This window comes from Hippocampus bargibanti, linkage group LG05 (genome assembly GCF_051943395.1).
Source record: "Hippocampus bargibanti isolate YZ-2025 linkage group LG05, ASM5194339v1, whole genome shotgun sequence".
Classification (NCBI taxonomy): Eukaryota; Metazoa; Chordata; class Actinopteri; order Syngnathiformes; family Syngnathidae; genus Hippocampus; species Hippocampus bargibanti.
The window spans coordinates 12,934,763-12,953,465 of NC_142738.1; the positions used below are offsets into that span (position 1 = coordinate 12,934,763).

An 18,703-nucleotide genomic window follows, 5' to 3' on the forward strand; every position below is an offset into this window, starting at 1 on the left:
GTTTTCGTACTAGTATGCCAAGGTTGTCCGAATGGTGTGCAGAAATGTCAAAGTTATAGGATGAAATAACATCATTAGCCAGACACTCACACAACTAGTACACCAAATTGTACTACCTGTGACGGACAAAAAGTGTACGAGATCTGATAATGGACATGAAGGGTGGGGAATAAAAGCTTTGGAACTAAATGAATTCCGCTTTTCCATTGTCTTCCGCAGACTCTGGAATTTTCCAGGTTTTGTTCTCGATGTCGCAACAAGAACTCCTGAGTAGTTTGATGATGTTTGGCAGTGCGGCTACCGTGGACGCACTTTGTCACCTCAACACTTGGGAGCGCTGCTCCATCCCCATCCACTCCCTGAAGGTAGAAGTCGGCTTGTCTTCTTTCATCTTGCACCTTGTCAGCCATCTTGTGTGTTGTCGTTATTGTGTAGGCAGGAGTTAAGAACCGCCAACTGGACACAGTGGATTTCTACCTGAAGAGCAAAGAAGACCTTCTGAAGACGCATAGCACAACCAGCTTCACACAACGTACGGCTCATCTGTCAATCAGCCAGAACACTGACAAATGACCTTCAATTTATAGCTAGCCAGATATTTTTCAAGACAAATTTCCCACTATTTATAGAAAATATCCTCTATTTGTCCCACAATGATCATGATTTTTTTTCTGTATTTTCCACACTATAAGACACACCAAAAAGCATTCAATTCTCTCAAAATTGACTGTGCCCCTCAAAATCTGATGCACCTTGTATATGGATAAATATTTTAATTTTAGACATATTTTACATATTCTATAAAGCGCTATGTTAGAGCATTAGCAATGTGGCTCAATATAAATAGAGCTGTATTTTATTGTATTGTATTATATTCTCTTTAGCATAGCTCCATGTAGTGGACGTCTAATGCAACTGTAACGACTATTGAGGCTTCTATTTCATGCGCCTTGTAATGCGGTCGGTCCAATGCATGTTTTAAATTAGGCCATGCATTGAAGGTGCAGCTTATATTCCAAAGACACCTTGTGTGGAAGACAATTCAGTGTAATATTGGGGGCCATATTGTTAGCTCAAAATATCCACAGAATACTGCCATCCAAATAACATTTTTTTTCCCAAAATGTCTCACCCTTTGTAGTTTTTTGTGTATTTCCAACCACACAGGCATCAAGACTTTGTGTCCCGCCTTGGACCTGCTGTGCGCTGCCATCCGGGAATCGAGCAACGATGCTCAAAGCCGTCAGTTCTCGGAACAACTGCTCAACATCACACTGAGCTTCGTCAACACGCAGATTCGCTACATGCTAATGCACATGAGCTGTAAGACGCCGTGCGTGCACAACTAGCGCGATGCTGCATTTGCATCAGCACTGAGTATGTGTGTGTTTTGTGAAGACGAGGATGAAGACGTGCGCGGTTGCGTGGACATTCTGAACGAATACCTGACTGGGCTCAGAACCTTCATGAAGAAGTATCCGTGGACTTCAGAAGGCACCAAAGACCGCAAAGAACAAGCACCTGTGTTGCACGAGGAAGACGAGTGGGATAGGCTTCCCACGGAGGTGACTCCTCTTTTTTTAATCAACTTACAAGAAATCAGTATTTCATTTGATATTTACCCCTTACACACTTTTTATACCCCTTAAAGGACAACCAACATCACTTTTTTGTTTTTTAACTGACATCAGAAAAACGTTTTATAGCATCTAAAATATCCAAAACACGCAGTATGATATTTTTAGTCAAATGCAAAACACCAATAAAAATGACTTAGTGTCCAAAATCTGCAAAAAAAATGAGCTGCGAATTGGGCATTTTCAGAAAGTCCCCTTCCCCAGTTCGTGACGTCACGCCAAGACGTCTTGCATTGCTAGTGAATCAAAACAATGGCTTCAGATTCGGAGAATATGCTTTCTTGTTACACATCCAGTTATGAATATGATTCAAATAGTTCTGAAGAGGAAAGCATACATGTTTGCAATCGATTAAATAATTTATTTGTGCCATTTTGAGGCAACATTAGGGGGAAATCTCTCACACAAAAAAAGTGGCACAAAATGGAGAACCCCTGTGGCCACCTCTGTTACCACAGGCTGATAAATTCCTCATAAGGCGCTTGGACGCCCTCTTCTGGCCTTCTGGCAGCTTTTGGGTGCAACACGAGGTCCCCAGACCAAACAAGTACAGCAAAATCCATTGACGTGATGTAAGGACCGCTACAATGCGTCTTTTTTTACGGTCATGGGGCGGTCCTTTGGTGACGTCACGTATGGACTCATCACCAACTCAAAAACAAGACTTCCTGAATATTCAGCGCGAGTCTTAAAACGGAAAATATAGCCATATGCGGTGGAATCTTTGTAAAATACGCTCAGTAGATGTCATTTGAAGCCATTTTGCAAATTATGGACACAACTTGTCCAGAGACGTCGGTTGTCCTTTAAAAATGCAAATGGCATGTCGGACTTCCAGTCCGATGTATACCCGTTTCATATGTATACGTACCCTTCACACGTTTTAATACTTTCACATTCATATGCCCTGAGATTACCCCTTTCAAACGCATTTATACCCCATTTACACCCCATGCCCCTTTCAGACTTACATAAACACCTTTGACGCAGACTTGTACCCCTTTCACATCAACATACCCCTTTCAAATTAACATATCACTTTCACACCAACATATGCTCCTTTCATCCTGACTTATACCATTTTCACACTGATATATGCGACATTCACATAATACCCCATTTTCAATTTATACTCCTTTCACACTAACATTTTACGTTTGACACTAACCTGTGCCACTTTCTCACTAACTAAAATACCACTTTTAAATAGATTTCCGCCTGTTTCACATTGATTTCACATTGACCTTTTTTCTGTACACTGGCATCTCCTGTCCATAAAGGTTTATACACCTTTCACATTGATCTTTACCCTCATTACAATTATTTTTATTCCTCTTACACTGACATGTACCCCCTTCTCAAGGGTTTATACCCTTTTTGCATTTATAAATACTTTCAATCATACCCCTTTCACACTGACATAAAACTTTTACGCTGCCCTATTCCAGGAAGTAGTCCGTGTGTCCGTCCTGAACAATCAGATCCCTCGAGCCCAGGCCGTGTTTAGGCGCCGGGGTCTTCCCGAAGGGCGTCTTCAGGCCCTGAGAACAACTGGTTTGTGTCTGGTCTTTTCCTGTCTGGACGGCCGAGACCTGCCAACCGCCATTACTCTCCTGACCAACATGGTGAGTGCTTGAACAGAAAGTATTTTTTGGCTCCGCCTGCAATGACGGCCATCTTGTTTTTTCAGGGTTTCAATGTGAACAAGGAACTGCATTGCATCTGCATCTACACATTTGACAAGGACCTCCGGGATTTTGTGGTCAGTTGTCCACTTATGCGTTATGTACATGTACCGGTTCCGCACATACTTATACCCACACTGTCATTTAATTTTACAATGTCTGATACCTTTTTCAAAATTTGCGTCACCACTTCATGCTTTCTTAAAGCCATTTTACATTTTCACCTACCTGTTCACGCTAATGTAAAAATAATAATACATTTCGTTTATAAGCACCTATAAAGACTCTCAAGGTCACTTTACAGTCACAGGATAAGTTTTCCTGTGGGTGAGCAGCGGCAGCCACACGTGCCCAGAAGTAACTCAAATAGATAGAAAGCTAGCTTGTTAGCTAATAGATATCTAATAGATAGCCATATAGCTAATAGATAGCAAGCCAGCAACCCAGTTAGATAGCAAATAGATAGCTAACTAGATAGCCTGCTGGATAGCTAGGTAAATAAAAAGAAGTACACTGGCTTGAATTCCTTTCACATTGACCACTGCTCTTTCACGCTACCTTGCATCCCCAAACCACTGTCATGTACCTCCTTCACACTTTACATTATACCCCTTTCAAACTCACTTACACTTCCTTTACAATGACTATTGACCCATTGACACTGCAACCCCTTTGACATCCTTCATTGTGACTCGTACCCGAGTCAGTCATCAAGCTTGAGATTACGTATTCATTACTTGCTCGTCTGTCGTATTATCATGTGGTCATTTTCTTTCTGATCCCCCCACCCCCCATGGTAATTACCTCAATTCCTTTGCGTCTGCGATTGGCCACATCCTCAGGGGGATGAACTTCACAGACGGCAACACTTTTCCAAGGATGAGCTAAGCAGCTTGGAGTTCATTAAAGAAGTGGCACAGCTGATGTTTCTCCCGCCTCGCCAGTATGAAGACAGCACTTCGGATAGCAGGTGAAAAATCTCACAATTGAGTGGTCACCATCTGCAGACACCATCGCAATGTGATGTCACCTGTCAATCATTAAGCCTGCCACAGTTAGTCCTGCACGAGGAGGAACCAGGAAGTGAGGAGATCCTGAAGATATCCCTGGAACAGGAAATGTGTGAGCAGGAAGAGGCACGGCTTTGGCAGGAAGTGAGGCTGGATTGGGTGAAGAACTGGGAGGCGAGTAGCAGGACGGCCATCTTGTTGTCCAAACACTACCTTGACGGTAGGTAAATACGTATTTGTTGGATTGCCTGGAAAATATTTTGGATGGACCAGGACGAAACATCCTACCCACAGTTTACAGGTTTAGGTTCAACACTGTGCTCGAGCTCTTCTCTTCATGCGTTATCTTAATTGTCAGTCTACACTGTCATCATTTATGAATGCCTTTTTGTCTTTATGTCCACATACATGGACTGACAACCAATCCGTTGTTTCTGAAACTTAATCAACATCCCTGATATAAATTTTAGAGTTCAGCTGGTGTGACAGTGCAGCTTTGTGGAGTCACATGACCTCATTCCACAATCATGTTGCCTTGGTGACTTGGATGGAGAGTATTGAAACTTCTGAGGCCACCCAGTGGCCAAAGTTGACAGCAGAAGTGGTCAACAGCAACACGCGGAGCAGCCGCTTCCTCAGGGAGGAAATCCTGGACATGCTTGCCAGGTGGGACACATATTTACCACCACCATGCCGCCAAAAACACGATGGTGTTCTTGTTATTTGACATATCTGCCTTTTCCCCAATCTTCTCCCACAGTTTTTCTTCATCCATTTCAAATTTATACAGAGCTCCTTAACACTAGCATATAGGCATACTAATTTCTCCTCATTTCCTGCCAACATCTGTCACTTTCACACTGGCATAATAATTTCTAGCTTTTATGTGGACATTTTATAGTGTCACACTGCCATATATCTTTTTCGCAGGCACGGCATATTCATCCCCGAGGAGCTATCCGACTTGGATCAACTTTTGTGGCGCGTGGCTCAATGCAGCCGTCTAATGTCGTCATCACCACTGCCCATCCCTCGCCAACTCGGTTTGGACATCCACTCACGAGTCATCAATTGGTGTCTGGAGCGCCAAATGCAATTCCTCCTCTACGCCTACCTCGAGCACTACAGGTGAGCATGCCAGACATAATAAATACGCAGTTCATAATTTTGACTGAGTTCGAACAATTCTGCGAATGAGATTGTCACTCAAATTACTCAACAGCAGTGTAAATGACTAATCGGCAGCTTGATTTCATTTAATGCACTTACGATGCATAGAGGGGGAAGTACTTTTTCACATTGGGCTTGAAATATTTAGATTTTTTTTTTCTCATCTTAATAAATCCGTATTGATAATATACATTGATACTTTTTTGTAACTTAAAAAGTAGATCTGTGCTCAAAATGATTTGGGCACCCCTGATCTAAAACACTTCAAGCGTGATAAATAAAGTAGGTTGGTCCTGCATTTGTTATGTAAGAGTTAGTAAAGTGTGTTGCTTGTGGGCAGGTTGACTCCCAGGAACTGTCCTATGCTGTCCAGTGGAGGCCCGACTCACTCACAGCCCTGGTCAGATACGATGGTCAAAATGAAGGAAATTGCCAGTAATCTGACAGGTGGGACTCACAAACAGATCGTGGTACTTCGAGCTATAGATTTATTTCATGCCATTGACCATGGCTGTAATTTTAAATCTTGCCTGAAACTCAAAATGGCGCAATCCTAATTTAATCTGTTGCATAAATGAAGAAGCCTGTTTCAATGACAGGCCAAACACGGTCAACCAGTTTTGATCAGTCCACATAGTATTCGCTACTTTGCCACGAGTCTGAAGTGAAGATTGTCAGAAAACCATAAATATTAAAAGTTCAGAAAATTTACTAGTGTTTGCTAGTTGATCAAAAATTGTCTTGCACTATATAAAGTTTTAGGGCCATTTAGTGTCATTGTGTATCACTGAACCCCATAAAGACCATTCACTTCTTCAACTTCCTATTTATCCTTCAGACCCAACATTGGTCCACCAGGCTAGTCTGACATGTGCTCAGCTGCTCCTACCAGGAAGTCCCCCATCCCTCAGTTCCCTTCTCCTGGAGGGTCACAGTCTCCTTGCCCTTGCCACCATTATGTTTGCTCCCGGGGGCATCGACCAGGTCAGCTTTGTCCCCGCAAACGGCCCTTCAGGATGACGCATATACATATTTCACATTCTTTCACTTCTGCTGTACTCTCACAGTGACTATAGTAATGACTTGTACGCATTTCATACTCACTTATACGCTATTCCAATTCTGTGTATTATAATTTTGTTTATTGTAATCTGCAACTTCATACTGATTCATTGTATCCCTTTTACACAAACTGATACCCTCTTCAGACAGACACAAACCCTTCTACTGTTCCTTTAATTTTGACTTTTTGGACCACTTCCATACTGTCATATACCACTTTCGCCATGACCTTGAGAGAACTTTGACAGAGTTGTGTTCTCCTTCCTGTTTGAGAGGTGGTGGCACAGCGAGAAAGTCAGTCCCGGGCGGAGTTCTTTATGGACCCACAGCTGATGAAGATGGCACTGACGGTGTACCCTAAACTGAAGGTGGCGCTTTTCCCAGTAGGAGGGCGAGGGCCAGGCCCCTTCACAGATGTATCTGTGTACCACCTTCTGCAGGTTGGTCAGGGAAATAAAAAGATGTTGGTATTATGTGTACACAAAATATAAATTAACTCATTCACTGTCATTCACACATTTATTCGGGAATTGAAAATATGATGTAGAGCGCCATTCCCGAATTAGTTCGGGTTTGTTTTTTTCTTCCTTGGGTGCCGAGAAAAGCGCTGACCAGACCTCAGACGTTTTTTTTTTCCCTTCCTCAAGTGGGCAGCATTTCCCCTTTTTCCATGTTAGCAATTTGTTCCAGCTTCAGCTGTTGTTAAAGTGCTATATAAACCAATATGTATGTATGTATTGCATTGTATTTTGCTCATATTACTCCAGACCAATATAATTTAGGAAAAAAAACTTTTTTAATGATCAAAGAAGAAAGTCTAATGTTTCTTACACTGCATTGAATGTTTATGTGGTCCTAAAACTCAATTTCCTGTGGGTCCTGGAATTCAAGTGATAATGACAAAAACCCTGGCACTGGAGTGATAATATGTGCAAGACAAGAAAATTGGGGTGCAGCTCCAAATTTATGTTTCAGGATACAAAAATGGAAAATAATTAACCATATTATGCTTTGAATACATAACTAAGGTACAGTGGAATGATGTCTTAAAAAGGAAAATGCAAAAATAGCAGTTAACTCGTGCTTATTTAATAAAAAAAATACAGCCATGCACAATCACATTTTAGCCTTACTTTGAGTTTACTTAGTTTGTGAGAGGAAGCTATTGTTCATAGGAAAATGTGTATTTTGTGTGTACTTTATACGCAAGTATACAGGTAACATCCGACTTAGGACCGGCTCGACGTATGACCACCTGTACTTATGACCACAACCTCCAGACCCTATTTTTAAAAATTTAATTCTACGCCTGGCATCGCAACGCGCTAGCAGGCCGGCACCGCGTATGACAATTTTGGCCAGCCAGCCAGCATCTCACTCTCACACAGCAATTGACCGTGTGATGGCACCAGAGGGCCTCCGAGTCTATTCAACATTTTGAATGTATTTCGACTTACGACCATTTGTTTGGAACGGAACTCGGTCGTAAGTCAGATGTTACCTGTATTTGTGGCCACAAATTGTCATTTTGTTTGCACATCATATCTATATTGTCATCAAAGAAAAAAAATCCCATGTTTGGGGTTCATTACCCCTGTGTGTTCATTGCAGGCACTGCCTCCTCTTGACCCGTGTCGACTGTTTGGCTGGCAGACGGGAAACTCACTCAACTCTGTCGGTGCGTCGACTAGTACGTACAGTATCCAATCACACATCTACCAGCTGACTTTCTCTCTTCCTTGTTGTAGAAACAACAGAGCTGCCTCACTTCTCCAGCCCACATCTGGTGGATTCTTTCGCCCTGGTAGAGCGGCTGGACTTTGTGTATTACCTACAAAATGGCCGGCCGTCTTTCGCCTTTGCCACTTTCCTGATCCAGCAGCTTATTGGCTGCCAAGACATCAGCCAAATGTGAGAACTTAACCGCACACATTAAGGAAATCAGTCTGTGATCTTACGTTTGTGTGTATGTATTAGTTTGCAGCAGGCCCAACAGCAGGTACACATTTTGGTGGTGCAGAGTTTCAATTTGCTGTCTGTGGTATCGGCGGCAGTTTGTTTCTGCGAGCTTCTTGGCATCAGCAGCCTTCAAATCAGGATTGATGTTAAGGTCCTCAGCTCCATCTGGACCTACTGGAAACTCAACCAAACTCTCTGTGGACATGCACAGACTCTGCACACGCTAGGTAAATAGACACACACACACACACACACACACACACACGCACAGTGAATACAAAATATATGCCATGTTGTCAGTGTCTAAAGGTGTCAAGCTGATGGAGGGGGAGCCAGGATCAGCAGAGGAGTTGATTGGCTTCCTGGAACCTGCGGTGATTGATAGCCTGGATGCCAAAAATGTCAACAGGTGAGCGTCTTCATCACCAGCATCCTCATGTGTTTGTCTAGGTCATCTTCATCATAATGATCATCATTATCATCACACAAGTTTTGTGTCTCCAGGAGTTCATGGGAGGCCGCCCAGGATTGGTCGTTGCCCGTGGAATTTTGTCATCTTCACGGTCTTCCTCTCAGCTGGGTTTATCCTGCCCACTGCGCTCGTGACGGACATTTCCTCAACTTCCTGTTGTTCGTACAATTGCATCAATTTACGTCACAGCAGGTGACCCAAAAATCTTTGGACTTCTTCATTTTCTGCATCTGTCTATTCATGTTTCAACATCCCATCTTGTCACACTCTAATTCTTTTCTCATCACGAGTCTACTTCCTGTGTGCCCAGGTGGGCTCTCTGCTCTTCCACTTTAGCCCAGCCCTCCAAGACCACCTTCATATGGCATTTGGCGAGCTGCAATTTTTCAGTTCAGCGGGCTCTGCAACCCCCCAAGACCTCTTCCAGGTGCTACTTCGGAGCCAGGAGGAGGCACAGTCGAGCAGGTACCTACTCCAGGAGGCATTGAAGCATCGCTGCCCCTCATTGGCTGTGTTCGCTGCCTGTCAACAGGTAACTTCAGCCCTGCCTCCCATACATCACTAGCGTGAGCCGCATCACTCAAGGTGTGTTGATTGACAGGAGGCGGCACTTGTATCCTGCCTATGCGTGTGGCTTCTCACCGTCATCGATGACATCACCGCCCAGGAAGTCATCGCCAGTTTCTCTGCCTCATCCCAGCCACAGCCGTGGACACTGCACCACCTGTCAATCATCTGGAGGACCTTCCTAGGCCGGGGCTTGCTCGGACCCCAAACCCTTTTCCGAGGATTTCAGCTCTTCATGAGGGTGACCACCACCACTGTCTTACAGCCTTGTGTGTGTGTGTGTGTGTGTGTGTGTGTGTGTGTGTGTGTGTGTGTGTGTGTGTGTGTGTGTGTGTGTGTGTGTGTGTGTGTGTGTGTGTGTGTGTGTTCACATATGCGTGCTCTTGACTTTTGTAAATGGTGACTCTCTGCTTGTCATTGCTTCAATGTCAGGTCTTTATGATCCTCTTGTTGTTTTCATTATTTCATGGGAAGGACTGTCCCCTGTTAGACGTGCTCAGCATGTTCCTGCTCTGCTACGACCACAAGAAGTTCAACAAAGCTAAAATCAAGCTCCAAAACTTCCACACCAGCATCACGAATGTCAGTAAAGAACACATAAACACACGTGTTACACACACGCATACACGGTAGAAGCATACTCCGCCTTCATCATCGTCATCCTTATGACTATCTTCATTAGGCGCACATTTGGTCATCAGCTTTGTCCTCCTCACTCATTTTCATCACACGTCTTGATTATATTCTTCTTTTTGTTGTGATGTTTAGCTGAGCATCAGTGGCGAGACGCTGCCCGGTGGTGTGACGCTCCAGTGGATGTGTAGCGAGGCATGGTTTTTGCTCTTGCTCTTGTGTCAGCGTATGAGCTCACAATTTGAACTGCGGCGGCTCCTGCAGGTCATGGCGGAAGGCAACATAATGAGCAAGGACAACGGTGAGAGAACACAACACCGCCACTTCACAGAAACTATGGACATTGTGTGGACTTCATTTTTGTGTCCGTAGGTCCAGATTTCAGGAAGTTGAGTCAGCTGAGTGACCTCCTGCAGGGTTCAGGAGTGTGCGTGTCTCCCAAGTTGCTGCAGTGTAATTCGTCTTCTGTCCAAGAGGAGGCGTTTCAAGCCACCGTAGATGCTCTGCAGGCAGGCGGTTACTACGCAAAAGCACGAAGCGTAGCTATGCTTGCACAACTTCCTGTGCAACGGCTGCTCATGTGTCAGGTGGTGACCGCATGCTTACATTTCCTGTCCGTTTATGTTCCGACTTCCTTTCTCACCCTGTTTTCAACTTCATGGGCCTCTTTGGGAAGTGGGATCACCTAACCCTTATGCCATCGTTCTTTCAAGTTTGTTGGTTGACATCACCTGGTCAAGGAAAGGTGAAAAGGTGTTTCCTTTTGAACACAAGACAGGGCAGCACTGGTTCACGTGAATTTGACTCAATATTTCCTCAATGACCTCAAGTATTGCTGACATAAGTCTCTAGATTGCAGGTGTTACCTGCAAAATACTAGCTACATAATACAAACAAAAAGAGACCAGTACTAATTCATTCATCCATTTTCCAGACCGCTTTATCCTCAATTGGGCTGCATTCCTGAACATCTGCAGAATTCGAACTATGTACTTTCATTGATGAGAAGGTTTCTTCAGCCGTTATCTGTACAATTTTGAAGGTTTCGGACGTTTCGCCTCCTATCCAAGAGGCTTCGTCAGCGAACTAAAGTCAATTTGGATCGTTCATACAATAGCCTGCTTAGGCAAAACAGGTTAGGCAACACTCGTAATGCTGATGAGGTGATACCGGTGGGAGTGGTGGAAATAGGCCAGTCGTTAGTCAGGAATGTAGGAACAATCAGTGGGGCCACAGGGAGGGGTCCTCTGCTCCCCCCAACCTGAGAGTAGGGACCTATCATAGCTGTGTCCAGCTCCGCCATGCCTGGACATTAGGGATATATAAATAGGGCCGACACGACCAGTCGGACTTTAGTTTGCTGACGAAGCCTCTTGGATAGGGGGCGAAACGTCCGAAACCTTCAAAATTGTACAGATGACGGCTGAAGAAACCTTCTCATCGATGGACCACTCCTGTACGACTGAGAGCTTACACAGACGTACGTACTTTCATTGGCAAAAACGAGATTTGGAAGGGGCCTCATGTGTTTCCATGTTTGTTCTTCTTACTATGCAACGTTTTACATCCTGCCTCGCCTTGGTTCTACTTCCTGCCTGAATTATTTTTCTTCTTCTCGTACTATATTTCCTATTCCACAGTGTTTATACTTCCTTTGTGTGTCTGTGTTGTTTTCTTTAATCAAGTCATTTTCTTGTCTGACCTTATAGCTGAGTCACGAGTTGGAGCTTCAGCGTTCCAAACGTCAGTGGTCCCGGCTGGAGACTCGTGTCTGCTTTTGGAGGAAGTCCCACCAGTGCCTTGACGACGAGCGTGTGGATCCCGACTCTGCTTCCCACTTCTTCCTGTCTCAGGCAGAATCAGCGTTGTCTGATTCGTCGGCGGCCTCCGAGTTGCAGTCAGAGCTGCTGGCAATAAGAGAAGGCTGCCTGCTGCTGGCTGTCGCCGCCCGCTGGCTGTCGATGCGCCATCCGGCTCCCGTGGAGCAGATAGAAAACCTGGAGAAGAAGCTGTGGGCGGGTCGTATCCGACAGCATTCCCTGGTGGCTGCCATCCAGAGAGAGAGTGTCTTCAACCTCCTCCAGCCAGACGTCAACACATACAACGTCCTTATGAAGGAATTCTCATTCTGCAATATTCCCGAGCTCCACACGGACACCCTCCTCAGCCTAGCAGGACTTCCCGGTCCGGCTGAGGAGCATCCGGAAGTGGATTCGCTCCTTGAGCCGACGGAGAAGAAGACTCTCTCCCTGCTGCTGGATGCCGCCTTGGATGCAGGAAGCATCCATGAAGTCAGCCGCAGCTGTCGATACTTTTCACTCTATCATCCTGATCTTTGGCTGTTGCTGCGTTGCCGAGGTCTTGCCTCCGGAGAACTCGCACCCCAAACGCTGGATGAGCCTGACGAGCCACCCAGGAGGCTCCTACATGCCTGTGAGGAAGAATACCATATGCGATTAGTTCTCCCATGTCGTTGACCACCCGTTTGCATGAAAACATGATCACCGATGAAAAGGTTTCTTCAGCCGTCATCTGTTGTGCTGGGAACTCTGGCCAGAGTTACCAGCACAACTTTAGTTCACTGACAAAGCTCTTTGGATGATGAGCAAAATGTTAGACACCTTCAAAGAAGTACAGATGACGGCTGAAGAAACCTTTCCATCGATGGACCACTCCTGTACGACTCAGTGCTTACACAGACGTTCATGATCACAGCGTGTTTCAGTGATTCAGAACAAGCAAATTAACTTTCATGAATTGGTTACTGGTCACAACTATTTTTCACAAACATTTTGAAAATGACTGTTTTCATGAGTTGCCAACTATATGCAAGTCATTTTCTTTCGACTTTGACTATCTGCATTGATTATTCATTAGTTGATAAACAAGCAATCAGATTCAGTGGGCAATCATTGTCAAAAATCATGGCAGAGACACCAGCCTAATACAAATCATGGCCACGCTTTGCAACTGGTTTGATTGAATTGAATCCTACCTAGAATATGTTGTAATTACTTTTACAATACAATACATCCTAATTTATATAGCGCTTTCACAACAGCTGCAGCTGTAACAGCGCTTCACATAAGTCAACATAAAGCAAAATAATAAACACAACAGTAACATATAAACATGGACAGTTGTGCAATCTTAACATGCAATTATTTTTCATGTGTAGTTAACTACCTGTAAGTAATTTTCAATATGCCACCTGCTTGAAGAAGTAGTTCATATGTTGTCTCACATAACGAGGGAGCTGCAAGTGAGATGATGTGTCAGTCACTGACTTTTTTCCATTGTCCGGTTTCATCTAATTAGGATACATTGCTCGCTGAGCTCAGGGTGTTAGCATCATCGCTAAGTGATTCTGATCAAACTACCTGAATGTTTTGTCAGCTTCGTCTGTGAGCAGCTTGTCATCCTTCGTCCTGCTTCCTCCTCTTCCTGAAGATGACATTGCCGTCCTGTTGCAGAAGATGGCTGAGCGGTGTCGCCACGGCAACAACTACTGCAAAAAAGTCCTCAGCCTTTACCAGCTCTCGAAGGTTTGGCATCCATTCATTACACAATCACTTGGCCGTCCTTTAATCTTGCATATGTGAGAATGTGTTTGAACCTTGCCTTGATATTTACTCTTGGCCCTGTTTGTTTGTTGTCCGTGTACGCTGTGTATGTGCATTTATGCATGTTCAATGATGCATATGAATGCGCACATGTATTGTATTGTAGATTTCTCCACTGTGTTACGAAAAAAGGCTAATCCAAACCAATACAACCGACAGGAACTGAAGTGTCCCTTTAGTCAGATGAGCAGCGAGGATCCCGAATGTGTTCTCGAGAAACTACTGCTGTGCGATCATCCCGAACGCTTCCGGAACGCTCAAATGTTCATCCGGGCTCAGAGTTTCTCCGCAGATGTCGTATCCGAGTTGGTTGCAGCCACGATTGTGCGCTCCACAAAAGCCCACTCGCACCAGATGCAAACTGGTAGGATGGGGGCAAGGGACAAATACATGAACAACACACACATGGCTCTCTGTGTATACTTTTAACACGGTGTCTGTGAATGTGTGTGTTAAGAGAGGCAAGTAATCCGACCATCAGAGCGTCGGGACTCACTGGTCCAGCTGATCACTTTGTGTGAGGATCCTAACCTGGTGGGACTCAAAGTTCTGGAGAAGCTGGAGACTATACCACTCAAGGAACTCAGCTGCAGTATGACAAACACATCCAGTTCATAGTTCATACACAAATGCAAACAAAGCATATGTATTGTGACACACACACGCGACATATTTCCATCGACATATTCTGCACAGACCCAATGCAGGGGTGCATTTGGGAAATTAAAAAAGGGGGCCGGTTGGCCACCTTGCATCTGAAAAGGGGGCCAAATTCTAAAATTGATGGGCCCGAGTTCACTAGTTTGCTGAAGTATACAAAACTGATTGAAATAAACCAAATACATTAATTGGAGCATGGAGAATCCTTAACAGCAGTTTGCTGCAGCGAATTGTCACTGTGCTTTGCAGACTTATTCCACTGTTTCTTAAAAATCGAGAATGTTTGTGTGCTGCCTGTTTTTAATCTCTATAAGTTTTACTCATGTGCTCACGCTCCATATTGCAGCCATCAATGTCGTTCAATGTAAATACTGCAATGCACCATGGTTAAATGAATACAGAAATAATAATAATAATCTTCTTTTCCTTTCGGCTTTTCCCTTCTAGGGGCCACCACAGCAAATCGCTGTTCTCCATCTTCAGACGTTTGATTCGCATGTTTGTTTTGGCCACACTTTTACGTCGGATGCCCTTCCTGACACAACCCTCTGTATAATAATAATAATAATAATATCATCATCATCATCATCATAAAACACTTCATTTTAAAGCGCCTTTCAAAACTCTCAAATTCAATTATCTCCTTTGTCAGTTATGTCAGAGATATTTTCAACCACGGCTATGAAACGCACCGAAACAAATGCAAGATGATAATAGCTCGACATCACAGACGACCGATGACCAAAGTTTTAAAACCTCTGAAGGAAAACGAACAGTTTTCAATCGCTATTTAACTAAATTTATTTCCTTAGCTATTTTATCAGAAGTATGTCATGTGGCATAAATCACAGAGCAATATGCACCAATCGTAATAGTTGCGCCAGTGGGTGTGAAAATGCGTCAATGGCGCAAGGGCGTGGCCCAGATGTATCCCTGCTATTGCACACACAGGCTCATTTCTCACACCTAACACGTACACGATGGGAAACAGCAGCTCGTCCCTATACGTACTTACTGTGCTCACTGTTAACACTTGCCCGCATATGTACAGTACTTCTGCATAGTATACGTACACATCTTCACACCCATCACACACACTGCACAGGTACATGAACTTCTGTCCTCGTTACTCATGTTGGTATTGTTGTTGTTTTTGTTGTTTAGTCGTGGAGTTGCTAATTGTGGCCCATGATTGCTTTAGCGTGATGTGCAACATGGAAGGAATCGTCCGAGTGCTGCAAGCCGCCAGACACTTAAGCCACGCCTACTTGGCCCCTGGCGAGCACTATGGCCTCTTGGTGAGCAAGTGCCTCTTCTTCTAAAACCCGCAGTCTTACTAACACGCTGCAGTTTTACACTTTGAACTAACATTAGAAGCTTGATTCTCCCACTTATTTTTAGACATTGAACACCCCACAGATGCATGGTTTCAAACAGTGACTGTCGACCTGGAACTAACTAAAAAAAGTCTGATTCTTTCATCACTGTTCAAGATGTTGAGTGAACTGCAGACATTGACGTAAGCTATGGTGCGTTGTCAGAGATGTTTGCTTGTACACTGAACAAAGGCTCAAACACAGGAAGTTGTGTCTTTTACTGCCAGCAGGGGACGCAGTCATTCATGACAGAAGCCCAACTTCTACAGCCCTCTGCCAAGCTATTTATTAAGAGTATATGCAAATTTAAGTGATGCATTAGTAAAACAGTCTTCTTGATTTGGATACCACGCCCCAGGATGTCCCATGATACAAGCACCAACATCCACAAACCAACAGAATGACTTGTCTTTCCATGAACTGATAGATTTGTAACCTGGCTAATGAGCTCTTCCTGTGAAGGAGTTATCAAGTCCGAAATCCCGCCCAAGGCCAGATCTCCGACCTGAGGATGACAGTTTAACAAGCTGTGACTGTTCATCTTGGATTGACCCCAGATTTTCTGTGCTTCCATTGTGGGCCTTGTCAAAGTCAGCTTTATTGTCAAATATGTTAATATGTATGACATACAGCACAGATGAAATTACTGTCCTCTCGGACCCAGCATGCACGGCACTTTAACAAACATAATAAACATGAAAACGCCAATTTGCCAGGAGAGGGGAGCCGCTGCGTGTTCACACGCCGCCATCTTGGGAAAAGAAACAACTAACCCATCAACAGCATGAAACTTTTAAATATGATAACTTCTATTCTGTCTATTCTCTATCATGCATTCAGGTACGCGTGCTGACAGGAATCGGCAGATACAATGAGATGACATACGTTTTTGACCTGCTGCATCAGAACCACCGCTTTGAGATGCTGCTGAGGAAGAAAATGGACATGGACAGAGGACAGGTGGAACTCGCATATACAGGCAAACACACACTTACTGACGCATACTTTTACTTACGCAGACACACACTCACGCTGTCACTTAGTCCCCCTCATTCACTGTATGACTCACTCACATACATACAGACACATATTGGTGCTGATGTCTCACCTGGGCTCGTTCCCTGCAGAGTGCGAGCCTGAAGACAGCACTGTTGGACTACATCAAGCGTTGCCTGCCTGCCGACAGTGAGAAGCACAACATGGTGGCGCTGTGTTTCAGCATGAGGCGCGAGATCGGCGAGAACCATGAGATGGCCGCGAGGACGCAGCTTAAGATCATCCAGTCTCAGGCCTGGGGTGAGATGTCGATGACCATGATGAACCTGAAGGGAGAGGCCAGTGTTGGCGACCCCATGATGGATGACAGTAGATGGAAGAATCTGCTTCAAATTCTTATTCCTCAAACATAATATAAAAATAATAATAATACATTTTATTTCAAGCACCTTTCAAAGCTCTCAGGGACACTTTACAGTCACAGACAAGCATTGATACAATAATAAATAAAATACAATTATAAATAAAATACAATAAATAAAATGCAATTATAAACAGAAACAAGAGAGAGAGCTACGCAGAAAGTGCAATTTTCAATAATAATTTTCAATCCATCGTGCTGAGACAGGCAGGGGGAGGCACACAGAGGTGGAGGGAGGAAGAGGATCTGAGGGAACGAGAGGGAATAGAAATTTAAAGAACGTCAGATAGCTATGGGGGGGGGGGGCAAAGTTATGGATAGCGTTAAATGTATAAAGAAGAATTTTAAAGTTGATTCTATATTTGACCGGGAGCCAGTGGAGCTCTTGGAGTGATGTGGTGAAAGGATGAGGTTCTGGTGATGATCCGAGCTGAAGAATTCTGGACTAGTTGAAGTTTGTGGAGAGGTTTCTGAAGGACTCCAAAGAGAAGTGAATTGTAATAGTCAATATTAGTCATATTAGACGAGTGCAGCACATACTATCAACTCTTGCTGAGAATGCTTAACATAAAGCATGTGTACATGAATATGTGATTAGGGTTCATTTGTCCATCCTGCACAGGGCATTTTGGGTGACTTGTGTGCTTTTTATCATCAACAGTGTTGTCTCCGGAGCTCAAAAGTTCTCTCCTCAAAGTTTTATCTCTGCTCAAGGATGCTGCGGAGAGCTTCTCCAAGGTCAACACAACTCACCTCTGGCAACTTTCTACCTGATTGATGGTCATGTTGACTGTTTCCATGTACACGACAGGACACATGCGTGCATCAGGCGAGTCGCTGTGTGCGATTGGCCAAGCTGGTTACGCTTCAGTTGCACTTCCTCAATCAGGGCTCCCCCCTTCGCTTGGTTAACCTGCGGCCTGCCGACATGATGGAGGCCGCTATGGCGCTGCCAAGGTGTTACCAGGTGGGTGAGCACCATCCTGATCTCAACAAGTCACATGAAATGGGATGTTAAGGAACATGTTAATGTCACACATTTGAGGTGTTGGTGTTGTCGGAGGCATACGGTTACTGTCCTGACTGGGCGGAGCTTGTGTATCAGAAGGCGGTCCTTAACTCTGACTTTGCTTACTTGGATGAGTTGAAGAAACTCCGCCCACTGACATCTACCCTCTTTGAGGATATTTTTAAGAAGTGAGTCACCGCGTCCTGAAATTTCACCCCAAAGTTTTTGCCTTTGATTAATTTTCCTTCCTGTCTTGTCAAGCTTCTACCGCTTGCCTTGCTATGTTTCTACTCTGTGCTTCAGTTGTGTGACTTGTTGTTTCTATTTCGTGTTTTAGTCATAGTTCTACTTCACTAGCATACATTTTTGAAAGGCACTTATAAATAAAATATATTATCTAATTAATTAATGGTGTTTCTGACG

General features: G+C 44.2%; 1 protein-coding gene across 4 annotated transcripts in view; it reads left to right on the forward strand.

Annotated features, from left to right (window-relative positions):
• spg11 (SPG11 vesicle trafficking associated, spatacsin) overlaps positions 1 to 18,703 on the forward strand; it is a 30,360-nt gene that overhangs the window by 10,732 nt on the left and 925 nt on the right. For 2 of the 4 annotated variants that reach the window (XM_088996670.1, XM_088996671.1), the window contains 33 exons: positions 220 to 365; positions 436 to 532; positions 1,168 to 1,323; positions 1,399 to 1,565; positions 3,086 to 3,262; positions 3,328 to 3,399; positions 4,165 to 4,292; positions 4,368 to 4,552; positions 4,803 to 4,998; positions 5,263 to 5,460; positions 5,843 to 5,949; positions 6,341 to 6,486; positions 6,840 to 7,004; positions 8,176 to 8,242; positions 8,313 to 8,475; positions 8,542 to 8,750; positions 8,824 to 8,932; positions 9,028 to 9,187; positions 9,306 to 9,527; positions 9,597 to 9,803; positions 10,037 to 10,144; positions 10,331 to 10,496; positions 10,568 to 10,782; positions 11,905 to 12,628; positions 13,592 to 13,740; positions 13,978 to 14,182; positions 14,276 to 14,410; positions 15,643 to 15,776; positions 16,695 to 16,814; positions 16,982 to 17,150; positions 17,933 to 18,009; positions 18,083 to 18,238; positions 18,317 to 18,468. In XM_088996670.1, the coding sequence (XP_088852796.1) occupies positions 220 to 365; positions 436 to 532; positions 1,168 to 1,323; positions 1,399 to 1,565; positions 3,086 to 3,262; positions 3,328 to 3,399; positions 4,165 to 4,292; positions 4,368 to 4,552; positions 4,803 to 4,998; positions 5,263 to 5,460; positions 5,843 to 5,949; positions 6,341 to 6,486; positions 6,840 to 7,004; positions 8,176 to 8,242; positions 8,313 to 8,475; positions 8,542 to 8,750; positions 8,824 to 8,932; positions 9,028 to 9,187; positions 9,306 to 9,527; positions 9,597 to 9,803; positions 10,037 to 10,144; positions 10,331 to 10,496; positions 10,568 to 10,782; positions 11,905 to 12,628; positions 13,592 to 13,740; positions 13,978 to 14,182; positions 14,276 to 14,410; positions 15,643 to 15,776; positions 16,695 to 16,814; positions 16,982 to 17,150; positions 17,933 to 18,009; positions 18,083 to 18,238; positions 18,317 to 18,468 (5,587 nt within the window). Of the gene's footprint in view, positions 1 to 219; positions 366 to 435; positions 533 to 1,167; positions 1,324 to 1,398; positions 1,566 to 3,085; positions 3,263 to 3,327; positions 3,400 to 4,164; positions 4,293 to 4,367; positions 4,553 to 4,802; positions 4,999 to 5,262; positions 5,461 to 5,842; positions 5,950 to 6,340; positions 6,487 to 6,839; positions 7,005 to 8,175; positions 8,243 to 8,312; positions 8,476 to 8,541; positions 8,751 to 8,823; positions 8,933 to 9,027; positions 9,188 to 9,305; positions 9,528 to 9,596; positions 9,804 to 10,036; positions 10,145 to 10,330; positions 10,497 to 10,567; positions 10,783 to 11,904; positions 12,629 to 13,591; positions 13,741 to 13,977; positions 14,183 to 14,275; positions 14,411 to 15,642; positions 15,777 to 16,694; positions 16,834 to 16,981; positions 17,151 to 17,932; positions 18,010 to 18,082; positions 18,239 to 18,316; positions 18,469 to 18,703 lie in introns of those variants that run through there. The other 2 variants (XR_016115014.1, XR_016115015.1) reach the window with 2 other exon arrangements.